The 12,105-nt window shown below is 51.3% G+C and overlaps 2 protein-coding genes across 3 annotated transcripts in view; one reads left to right on the forward strand and one right to left on the reverse strand.

Moving 5' to 3' along the window:
• SPCS1 (signal peptidase complex subunit 1) overlaps positions 1–7,385 on the reverse strand; it is a 29,919-nt gene extending 22,534 nt beyond the window's left edge. The window contains exon 1 of the mRNA XM_075575002.1: positions 7,090–7,385. Coding sequence (XP_075431117.1) covers positions 7,090–7,125 — 36 coding nt within the window. The 5' untranslated portion in view covers positions 7,126–7,385. The remainder of the gene's footprint in view (positions 1–7,089) is intronic.
• GLT8D1 (glycosyltransferase 8 domain containing 1) overlaps positions 7,216–12,105 on the forward strand; it is a 41,555-nt gene continuing 36,665 nt past the window's right edge. The window contains exon 1 of one of the 2 annotated variants that reach the window (XM_075575001.1): positions 7,216–7,305. The gene's annotated coding sequence lies outside the window, so the exon portion shown is untranslated. Of the gene's footprint in view, positions 7,306–7,905; positions 8,039–12,105 lie in introns of those variants that run through there. The other variant, XM_075575000.1, reaches the window with a different exon arrangement.

Raw genomic sequence — 12,105 nt, forward strand, 5'->3', positions numbered from 1 at the left:
TTATTGCCCAAACTTCGTGTCCCGATCAGCAGTATAGTGAATAACCCCCAATGTCTGCCGAGCACCTTTAACATTAAAAAAAAACCCTGAAAACTTGCCTATTCAATGAATTGTAACTAGTTCTGGATGACCACAGTTGATGCCATTTACCCAGCAAGACCTGCAAAGAAAGCGCTTTATTATCCCAACCCTTACCTAAGTATGCCAGCCTAACCCTTAACCAAATATGCCAGCCAACTCCAAACCCTTACCAGCACTTGCTAAATCCTAATAAATAATCATGGACAAAAGTATTGCCGGCTAAATGAGAGGGTGGTTATGGAGTCTGCTGTGGCACCAGAGAATCCAAGCCACAACCATGGCACACTTTCCCACTACCTGTTAAACATTACTGGAGGAAATCCCACTCTAAAGCAGATTTCCTCCAATATAAATTTACAGTTTCACACTATGTCACTGCCCTCTCCCAGCAAATTTTCTTCACTGAAACCCTTTCCGCAAGGTTTATTCACCATCTTTAACTTCCTTCTCAGTCCCAACTGCACCCCCTTCTACCCTCACGGACCGAGAAATTGCCACCCATTTCACAGACCAGATTCAATCAGACATGATATCACTACATGTCAAGCTCCAAACGCTACACCTACCTCCCCTCGCACACCTAAAATCCACCGCAGCTCTCTCCCGTGACCGAAAAAGAGTGTGCTGCTCATCTCGCCCTACTACCTGCCCCCTTGATCCTATTCCCTCACATATCCTCCACTCCCTCTGGAACAGCAGGGCCCCGCCTAACTAGCCTCACTTCTTTCAAACTGCGCTCATCACATTGACTCTAAAGAAACCCTCTATTGACCCAGCCTCCTTACTACCACCTTCTCTTTTCCCTTTTGCCACCTCGCTACTCGAGTGCCTTGTACACAACCACACAGAATCCCAGCAAGATCAAGAAAACTACATACATACATACATCCATCCATACATACTAACTCAATGTATTACTTCCTGGTAAAGCATGTTATAAATAAATATACATACCAAAAGGAGTGCTAGTGGGCATGGCCAAATGTATACAAGACACGGAAGAGCCCAATGCTACATCCAAGATGACAAAAATACACAGTGAAATACCTATATATTCTTTTGAAAAGGGGTCATTTAGTTAAACCCTTTGGCCAAAGTGTTATAAGCCTGCAAGCCACACCAAGGCATGACCATTAGCAGGTCGTTAACACTACCTGACCAGTGTTAGGACCTGCTGATGGTCATGCCTTGGTGTGGCTTGCAGGCTTATAAACGCTTCGGCCAAAGGGTTTAACTAAATTACCATTTTTCAAAGAGAAAATATAGGTATTTCACTGTGTATTTTGTCATATTAGATGCAGCTTTGGGCTTTTCTGTCTTTTGTTATTTATTTATAAAATGTTTTACCAGGAAGTAATACATTGAGAGTTACCTCTCTTTTTCAAGTATGTCCTGGGCATAGTTAATATGACAAATACATGGTTACAAATACAGTTACATAAATGAACAGGGTATACATTATATACAATACATAGCATGCACAGTTAGAGAAAATGTATATTATAGGCTTATGTAACAGTTACAGACCAGATTAAAATGTGAGACAGCTTTAGTTTTGAAAGAACTTAAACTGGTGGTGGATGAGAGAGTCTCTGGTAGGTTGTTCCAGTTTTGGGGTGCCCGGTAAGAGGAGGAGGAGCGGCCGGATACTTTGTTGAGCCTTTGGACCATGAACAGTCTTTTGGAGTCAGATCTCAGAGGATACGGGCTGCATGTGGTAGGGGTGAGGAGCTTGTTCAGATAGATGGGTAGCTTGCCCAGAAAGTATTTGAAGGCAAGACAGGAAAGGTGAACTTTGCGTCTAGACTCAAGTGATGACCAATCTAGTTCTTTGAGCATTTCGCAGTGATGTGTGTTGTAGTTGCATTGGAGGACGAAACGACAAATTGAATTGTAGAGGGTGTCAAGTTTACCAAGGTGGGTTTGGGGTGCCGAGCCATATACTGTGTCTCCATAGTCGATAATTGGCATTAGCATCTGCTGTGCAATACGCTTTCTGACCAGCAGGCTTAGGGAGGATTTGTTCCTGTAAAGTACCCCTAGTTTGGCATAGGTTTTGGATGTCAAGGTATCAATGTGCATTCAGAATGTTAAGTGGGAGTCAAACCTTGCCCAGGTATTTAAAACTAGTAACAGGAGTTAGGGTGGTGTTGGTGTTGGTTCTGATCTGGAGCTCAGTCACTGGAAGCTTTAAAATTTTAGTCTTGGTCCTAAATACCATTGTTACAGTCTTGCCAGTGTTTAAAAACAGTTTGTTTTGGGAAATCCAGTTTTCGAGTCTTAAAAAAAAGTCAGACTAAAGTATGTGTTGAAGGTCAGAGAGGCTATGGCTGTGCGCATATAGGATTGTGTCATCTGCATACATGTGTATTGAGGCTTCCTTACAAGCTGTGTTTTGTTGTATACAACCACCTGACTCCAACTTTCCGTTTGACTTGTTATCCTTCCCACTCCAATGAGGCAGCACTAATAACAATCCCTGCTAGTTCAGAACCCTACTCACAACCAAGACTAAGGGTCACTTATTACTAATTCTCCTGGTACTCTCTGCTGCGGGTGTCACTGGTGACCACCCCATTCTCCTGCACACTCCACTCGCCTCCCTTGACTTCGTCTGATTCACATACTAACTATCCAACCGCTCTTTCACTGTTTCTTCAATCCCTCTCTATTGTGGTCCAAGGCTGCCCTCTCTCCCCCTCCCTCTCCACAGGCTGCCCTCTCTCCCCCTCCCTCTACACAGGCTGCCCTCTCTCCCCCTCCCTCTCCACAGGCTGCCCTCTCTCCCCCTCCCTCTCCACAGGCTGCCCTCTCTCCCCCTCCCTCTCCACAGGCTGCCCTCTCTCCCCCTCCCTCTCCACAGGCTGCCCTCTCTCCCCCTCCCTCTCCACAGGCTGTCCTCTACTCTTCTCATGGCAAACCAAGAAAACCTTTTGTCATTCAGTATCATCTCTGCCAATTACATCCAAATGTACCTCTCCTGCCAGACCTCTCCACTGTTCCATGTTACCAACTGTCCCTGCAATCTCCTGAAGCTTACCATGCCCCCTCTCAATCTACACAGGCTGTCCTCTCTCCCCCCCCTCAACACAGGCTGCCCTCTCCCCCCCTCCCTCTACACAGGCTGCCCTCTCCCCCCCCTCCCTCTACACAGGCTGCCCTCTCCCCCCCTCCCTCTACACAGGCTGCCCTCTCCCCCCCTCCCTCTACACAGGCTGCCCTCTCCCCCCCTCCCTCTACACAGGCTGCCCTCTCCCCCCCCCTCTCCCTCTACACAGACTGCCCTCTCCCCCCCCCTTTACACAGACTGCCCTCCCCCCCTCTACACAGACTGCCCTCTCCCCCCCTCTACACAGACTGCCCTCTCCCCCCCCCTCTACACAGACTGCCCTCTCCCCCCCCCTCTACACAGACTGCCCTCTCCCCCCCTCTACACAGACTGCCCCCCCCTCTACACAGACTGCCCTCTCCCCCCCCTCTACACAGACTGCCCTCTCCCCCCCCTCTACACAGACTGCCCTCTCCCCCCCCCTCTACACAGACTGCCCTCTCCCCCCCCCCCTCTACACAGACTGCCCTCTCCCCCCCCCCTCTACACAGACTGCCCTCTCCCCCCCCCCTCTACACAGACTGCCCTCTCCCCCCCCTCTACACAGACTGCCCTCTCCCCCCCCCTCTACACAGACTGCCCTCTCCCCCCCCTCTACACAGACTGCCCTCTCCCCCCCCCTCTACACAGACTGCCCTCCCCCCCCTCTACACAGACTGCCCTCTCCCCCCCCCCTCTACACAGACTGCCCTCCCCCCCTCTACACAGACTGCCCTCTCCCCCCCCCCCTCTACACAGACTGCCCTCCCCCCCCCCCTCTACACAGGCTGCCCTCACCCCCCCCCCTCTACACAGGCTGCCCTCTCCCCCCCCTCTCCCTCTACACAGACTGCCCTCTCCCCCCCCCTTTACACAGACTGCCCTCCCCCCCTCTACAGACTGCCCTCCCCCCCCCCTCTACACAGACTGCCCTCTCCCCCCCCCCTCTACACAGACTGCCCTCTCCCCCCCCCTTTACAGACTGCCCCCCCTCTACACAGACTGCCCTCTCCCCCCCCTCTACACAGACTGCCCTCTCCCCCCCCCCTCTACACAGACTGCCCTCTCCCCCCCCCCTTTACAGACTGCCCCCCCTCTACACAGACTGCCCTCTCCCCCCCCTCTACACAGACTGCCCTCTCCCCCCCCTCTACACAGACTGCCCTCTCCCCCCCCCTCTACACAGACTGCCCTCTCCCCCCCCCTCTACACAGACTGCCCTCTCCCCCCCCCTCTACACAGACTGCCCTCTCCCCCCCCCTCTACACAGACTGCCCTCTCCCCCCCCCTCTACACAGACTGCCCTCTCCCCCCCCTCTACACAGACTGCCCTCTCCCCCCCCCTCTACACAGACTGCCCTCTCCCCCCCCCCTCTACACAGACTGCCCTCTCCCCCCCCCTCTACACAGACTGCCCTCTCCCCCCCCCTCTACACAGACTGCCCTCTCCCCCCCCCTCTACACAGACTGCCCTCTCCCCCCCCCCTCTACACAGACTGCCCTCTCCCCCCCCCTCTACACAGACTGCCCTCTCCCCCCCCCTCTACACAGACTGCCCTCTCCCCCCCCTCTACACAGACTGCCCTCTCCCCCCCTCTACACAGACTGCCCTCTCCCCCCCCTCTACACAGACTGCCCTCTCCCCCCCCTCTACACAGACTGCCCTCCCCCCCCCTCTACACAGGCTGCCCTCCCCCCCCCTCTACACAGGCTGCCCTCCCCCCCTCTACACAGGCTGCCCTCCCCCCCTCTACACAGGCTGCCCTCCCCCCCTCTACACAGGCTGCCCTCCCCCCGCTCTACACAGGCTGCCCTCCCCCCGCTCTACACAGGCTGCCCTCCCCCCGCTCTACACAGGCTGCCCTCTCCCCCCCCCCCTCTCCCTCTACACAGGCTGTCCTATCCCCCCCCCCTCTCTACACAGGCTGTCCTCTCCCCCCCCCTCTACACAGGCTGTCGTCCCCCCCCCCCTCTACACAGGCTGCCCTCCCCCCGCTCTACACAGGTTGCCCTCTCCCCCCCCTCTACACAGGCTGCCCTCTCCGCCCCCCCCCCTCTACACAGGTTGCCCTCTCCCCCCCCTCTACACAGGCTGCCCTCTCCCCCCCCTCTACACAGGCTGTCCTCTCCCCCCCCCTCTACACAGGCTGTCCTCTCCCCCCCTCTACACAGGCTGTCGTCTCCCCCCCCCCCCCTCTACACAGGCTGTCGTCTCCCCCCCCCTCTCTACACAGGCTGCCCTCTCCCCCCCCCTCTCTACACAGGCTGCCCCCCCCCCTCTACACAGGCTGCCCTCCTCTCCCCCCCCTCTACACAGGCTGCCCTCCCCCCCTCTACACAGGCTGCCCTCTACACAGGCTGCCCTCCCCCCCTCTACACAGGCTGCCCTCCCTCCCCCCCTCTCCCTCTACACAGGCTGCCCTCTCTCCCCCCCTCTCCCTCTACACAGGCTGCCCTCTCTCTCCCCCCCTCTCCCTCTACACAGGCTGCCCTCTCTCTCCCCCCCTCTCCCTCTACACAGGCTGCCCTCTCTCTCCCCCCCTCTCCCTCTACACAGGCTGCCCTCTCTCTCCCCCCCTCTCCCTCTACACAGGCTGCCCTCTCTCTCCCCCCCTCTCCCTCTACACAGGCTGCCCTCTCTCTCCCCCCCTCTCCCTCTACACAGGCTGCCCTCTCTCTCCCCCCCTCTCCCTCTACACAGGCTGCCCTCTCTCTCCCCCCCTCTCCCTCTACACAGGCTGCCCTCTCTCTCCCCCCCTCTCCCTCTACACAGGCTGCCCTCTCTCTCCCCCCCTCTCCCTCTACACAGGCTGCCCTCTCTCTCCCCCCCTCTCCCTCTACACAGGCTGCCCTCTCTCTCCCCCCCTCTCCCTCTACACAGGCTGCCCTCTCTCTCCCCCCCTCTCCCTCTACACAGGCTGCCCTCTCTCTCCCCCCCTCTCCCTCTACACAGGCTGCCCTCTCTCTCCCCCCCTCTCCCTCTACACAGGCTGCCCTCTCTCTCCCCCCCTCTCCCTCTACACAGGCTGCCCTCTCTCTCCCCCCCTCTCCCTCTACACAGGCTGCCCTCTCTCTCCCCCCCTCTCCCTCTACACAGGCTGCCCTCTCTCTCCCCCCCTCTCCCTCTACACAGGCTGCCCTCTCTCTCCCCCCCTCTCCCTCTACACAGGCTGCCCTCTCTCTCCCCCCCTCTCCCTCTACACAGGCTGCCCTCTCTCCCCCCCCCTCTCCCTCTACACAGGCTGCCCTCTCTCCCCCCCTCTCCCTCTACACAGGCTGCCCTCTCTCTCCCCCCCTCTCCCTCTACACAGGCTGCCCTCTCTCTCCCCCCCTCTCCCTCTACACAGACTGCCCTCTCTCTCCCCCCCTCTCCCTCTACACAGGCTGCCCTCTCTCTCCCCCCCTCTCCCTCTACACAGGCTGCCCTCTCTCTCCCCCCCCCCCACTCTACACAGGCTGCCCTCTCTCTCCCCCCCCCCCCCACTCTACACAGGCTGCCCTCTCTCTCCCCCCCCCCCACTCTACACAGGCTGCCCTATCTCTCCCCCCCCCCCACTCTACACAGGCTGCCCTCTCTCCCCCCCCCCCCCCCCACTCTACACAGGCTGCCCTCTCTCTCCCCCCCCCCCACTCTACACAGGCTGCCCTCTCTCTCCCCCCCCCCCTCTACACAGGCTGCCCTCTCCCCCCCTCTACACAGGCTGCCCTCTCCCCCACCTCTACACAGGCTGCCCTCTCCGCCCCCCCCCTCTCTACACAGGCTGTCCTCTCCCCCCCTCTACACAGGCTGTCGTCTCCCCCCCCCCTCTACACAGGCTGTCGTCTCCCCCCCCCCTCTCTACACAGGTTGCCCTCTCCCCCCCTCTCTGCACAGGTTGCTCTCGCTCTCCCACGGGCTGCCCTTCCCCCCCGGTACTCACCATCTGAGTCGGGATGGCATTGAACAAACCGAACATGGTGACAGCGGAGCAGCACAGCGTTTACAGCACAAATCAACGGGCCCTAAACCGGAAGCCGACCCCTCAACGCAACGTCATCTCAATCCCGAAGGCCCCCGCACAGGTGCCCAGTCACCGCCTGACTGGAAACGTACAACGAAAGGGTGATAACAGCGCAGTCACCGCAGTGACACTTGGGTATGTTACGTGACACAATACTAAACTGCGTCACAAATGTCCCATTACTAGTAGTAACGTTTTAAAGAGGTCTTATAAGGACCCCGTTGGCGTCAGGTGTGCCCTGCGACTGCCTGTGCAAAATGCCGCCCCACGCAGGCGGGGAGGGGGCTCCTGTGTGTGTATATGGCTCTCCGGGTGTGTTTGCAGTTACACGTGCGTTGGCTCTTTGCGCCTGGTCTTGTTCCTAGGCGGAGACTGAAGTGCTCAGCGGCCATCTCTGTTTAGGGCTAATTAATACTACGAAGACACCTAAATAAGAGTAACGCGTATCCATGGTGTAGCATTAATATAATATGTGTTATTTCTATGAATACATTTATTTCTCACTATATTTGCGCAATTGTATTTCCTTGTAATGTCTCCTCCAAAAGCCTTTGCCCTGAGTGATGATGGCCGCCCAGTTCCCTCAGTCACGTGGCCTTTGCCCTGAGTGATGATGGCCGCCCAGTTCCCTCAGTCACGTGGCCTTTGCCCTGAGTGATGATGGCCGCCCAGTTCCCTCAGTCACGTGGCCTTTGCCCTGAGTGATGATGGCCGCCCAGTTCCCTCGGTCACGTGGTCCGCACGCGCTCCCCTGTCCTCCCTCCTCCTGCCGCTAGGTGTCCCGGGTGTTATTATTGCTGCTGAGTTGGCGATGTGAGTGTTGTGCGCAGGTGCAGCGGTATATGCGGGAGTGGATCAGCATCCACAGGTAAGCGCACTATTGCACCTCAGTCGGTGCGAGCGTGTGGGTCCCTGCTCTGTTTTATAGGGAGGTCACTGTGTTTCCGTGCAGAGAGCTGCGCCTGCGCGGCCTGGGCTGCACACCTAGCCTTGTCCTTAGTAATATAATGCCCGAGCAGTGATCCTGGGCTCTCTTTACAGCCCCCTGCACAGCTCCCCCTGCACAGCTCCCTCTGCACAGCCCTATGCACAGCCCTCTGCACACACACCCCCTGCACACACAGCCCCCTGCACAGCTCTCTGCTCAGTCCCCTGCACAGCCCTCAGCATCTATAGTCTTACTCATTCACCTACTAACATAGCAGTGCAGCCACTACATAGGATACACGAGTCAATGTGTCAACTTTAATATAAAGTATCAACAAGTGCTGGGGTAAATCATTATCTTGTTAATTATACAATTCCATTATTATTAATAATATGTAGCAGTATTATTTATTATTAACCCCTATTGTGTGTTAATGAAAATAGGTCGGTAATGTACTGTCTCAATGTAAATTGTGTGTATGTATGTATATATATATATGTATGTATGTATGTATGTATGTATGTATGTATGTATATATATATATATATATATATATATATATATATATATATATATATATATATATATATATATATATATATATATAGTAAACAGAGGCGAAGAATGTTTAATACCTCTGCTTTTCCCTTATCTCCAATAATCTGCCTGCCTATCTCACATGGTCCTATATTTTCTTTTCTGGTTTTGTTGTTATTAAGGTCCTTAAAGACCTTTTTAGGGTTGATCTTACTTTCTATTGCAATCCTTTTTTCAGTATCCATTTTTACTCATTTGATTGCCCTTTTGCAATTTTTGTTACATTGCTTTTAATTCTGATACGATGTCTCTGTTCCTTCTGACTTCAAGAATCTAAACGCCTTCCTCTTCTTGTCCATTTCTTCCCCTACCTGTTTATTTAGCCACATTGGTTGTGTGTATACAACCAATGTGGCTAAATAAACAGGTAGGGGAAGAAATGGACAAGAAGAGGAAGGCGTTTAGATTCTTGAAGTCAGAAGGAACAGAGACATCGTATCAGAATTAAAAGCAATGTAACAAAAATTGCAAAAGGGCAATCAAATTAGTAAAAATGGATACTGAAAAAAGGATTGCAATAGAAAGTAAGATCAACCCTAAAAAGGTCTTTAAGGACCTTAATAACAACAAAACCAGAAAAGAAAATATAGGACCATGTGAGATGGGCAGGCAGATTATTGGAGATAAGGGAAAAGCAGAGGTATTAAACATTCTTCGCCTCTGTTTACCACGTAAGAATCAATTGCAATAGTAGTGGCGCAGAAGGAAGCCACAACCTCAATATTGATGAACAATTGGTTAACTGAGGAAGAAGTTCATAGGCGGCTTGATAAAATTAAAGTAATTAAGGCACCCGGCCCGATGGCATACATCCAAGAGTTCTCAACGAGTTATGCTCAGCAATAGCCAAACAATTTAATATTCAAGGACTCCATTTCCACAGGCTCAGTACCACAAGATTGGCGTAAAGCAGATGTGGTGCCTATATTTAAAAAGGGAGCTAGATCACAACCGGGGAATTACAGACCTGTAAGCCTGACTTCAATAGTGGGGAAACTACTTGAAGGTTTAGTACGGGATAATATTCAGGAATACCTAATGGAAAACAAAATTATTAGTAATAGTCAGCATGGGTTTATGAAGGATAGATCATGCCAAACAAACCTTATTTCTTTCTTTTAGGAGGTTAGCAGGAATTTAGACCAGGGTAATGCAGTGTATGTGGTCTACTTAGATTTTGCCAAGGCTTTTGCTACGGTTCCACACAAGAGGTTGGTGTACAAAATAAAGCAAATTTGGATTCAGTAAAAATATATGCACCTGGATTGAAAACTGGTTGAAGGATAGACAACAGAGGGTTGTCATAAATTGAACTTTTTCAGGATGGGCTAAGGTCGTGAGTGGAATACCTCAGGTACTGGGATCCCTGCTTTTTAACTTGTTTATTAATGACATTGAGGCTGGCATAGAGAGCAAAGTCTCCATCTTTGCTGATGACACAAAATTGTGTAAGGTAGTAGAATCCGAGCAGGATGTAATTTCTCTTCAGAAGGACTTGTACAGACTGGAAACTTGGGCAGGTAAATGGCAGGTGAGGTTTAATACAGATAAATGTAAGGTTATGCATTTGGGAAGCAAGAATAAACAGGCGACTTACAAATTAAATGGGGATAAATTAGGTGAATCCTTGATGGATGTAACAGAGGGAGGCCTTCGCTCAGCAAGTAACATATATAGTTGCATAGTAGATAAAGTTCAACCTATGCTAAATTTAGACGACAGATACTTTATCCTATATCTGTACTTACAGTATATTGATCCAAAGGAAGGCAAACAAAAAAAACCAGTGATATATCATCCAATGATATTTTATAAGTGGAAAAATAAATTCCTTCCCGACTCCCGTTACTTTCCAGTGTATGAACCGGAGAGGAGAAGCTGCACAATTTTCAGCTTCATGCTGTTCGGGTTGGACAAGGTTTAGCTAAAGTCTGGGTCATCAGAGATCAAAGGGTTAAAGAGACTCCAGGATACTGGAGCAGTAAAATATTTTATAAATAAATAAAGCCTGGCTTAACCGTATAATCCTTCTAAATTCGACAGGTTAAGTTGGGTATTTTTCTCTTGCCCTTAATTTTGAGCTAATTATATTGAATAATGTTTTCTAACATTGACTGATGCCCACAAGTTGCTAAATATAGTTGCTAAATGGAGATTACTGGTAGATCTTTAGTTCAAGTTTTCTAGTTGGTTAATATCTAACAGGTTTATTGTTAAAAAGTTGTTAATGTAGACGGTTCTTCAATTTCTCTGCCCCACCTCTCCCCCCCCTCCCACTCCCCTGTTACCCCACGCACAGACCAAAGGAAATGTTGATATGCCACTACCCTGTATCTAAAATTATCTGCAATGTAAAGAGCAAGAGGTATTCAATGTGCACAATCAAGATATGTATGTCTATAGGTTTCAAGGTTTTGTACGCCTACCCCCTTCTCCCCGTCCCTCCTCTCCCCCCCACTCCCCCGTTGATGGCGACTAGATCAGAACTAAGGCAAATTCAATTAGAGGACGTTGAGAAAGTCCTGAAATGAACTGATCAACGATACTATGACAAAGGAAACAAGGCTGACAAACTATTAGCTAATAAGCTGGGGGTGTGGGGGGGGGGGGTTCGGGTGAGATCACAAATAACGGCAATTAAAGATATAAAGGGCAATATTGTATACGACGAGAAGAGAATTGCGCAAAAATGTACCAAATTCTATACAAAATGATATAACCTGATTCCTCTAGAGGAACTTCACAGCCCCAAAACTCAGAGGCTATAACTAAGTACTTAGAAGACTGTAATCTCCCCCAATTGACCGAAGACGAATCGAAGGCTTTAAACGGAAAGATTACTCAAACCGAACTAGCTGAAGCGGTTGAGCACTAAAAATATCTAAGTCCCCTGGCCCTGATGGATTCACCAACGTCTACTAAAAATACAATTCTAGCTATTCTCTCCCCATTTCTACTGGAGATGTATAACTCATTCTTAGAAGGGAAACCAATCCCCTCAACCATGTCAACTGCTAATTTGGCCATTATTCACAAAGAGGGTAAAGACCCTATGCAATGCGGTAGCTATCGCCTGATCATTCTTCTAAACAATGATCTGAAACTATACAGCAAAATTGTGGCGAACAGATTAAATCCTATTTTGCCAAGATTGATCAACATAGATCAGGTGGGATTTGTGTCGGGTCGACAAACTTCAGATAACACTCGGGAAATAATAAATATAGTGGACCATGTCAATCTCACTGGAACCAGAACTATCCTTCTGAGCCTAGACGCAGATATGGCTTTCGATAGAATAGACTGGGTATTCTTCGATAAAACATTGCAGAAATTTGGATTGAAAGATGTGTTCCTAGAAGGAATACGAGCAATATACCAAACCCGACAGCTTTGTTAAGCTACCAGGG

The sequence above is a fragment of the Ascaphus truei genome, chromosome 17 (genome assembly GCF_040206685.1).
Source record: "Ascaphus truei isolate aAscTru1 chromosome 17, aAscTru1.hap1, whole genome shotgun sequence".
NCBI lineage: Eukaryota > Metazoa > Chordata > Amphibia > Anura > Ascaphidae > Ascaphus > Ascaphus truei.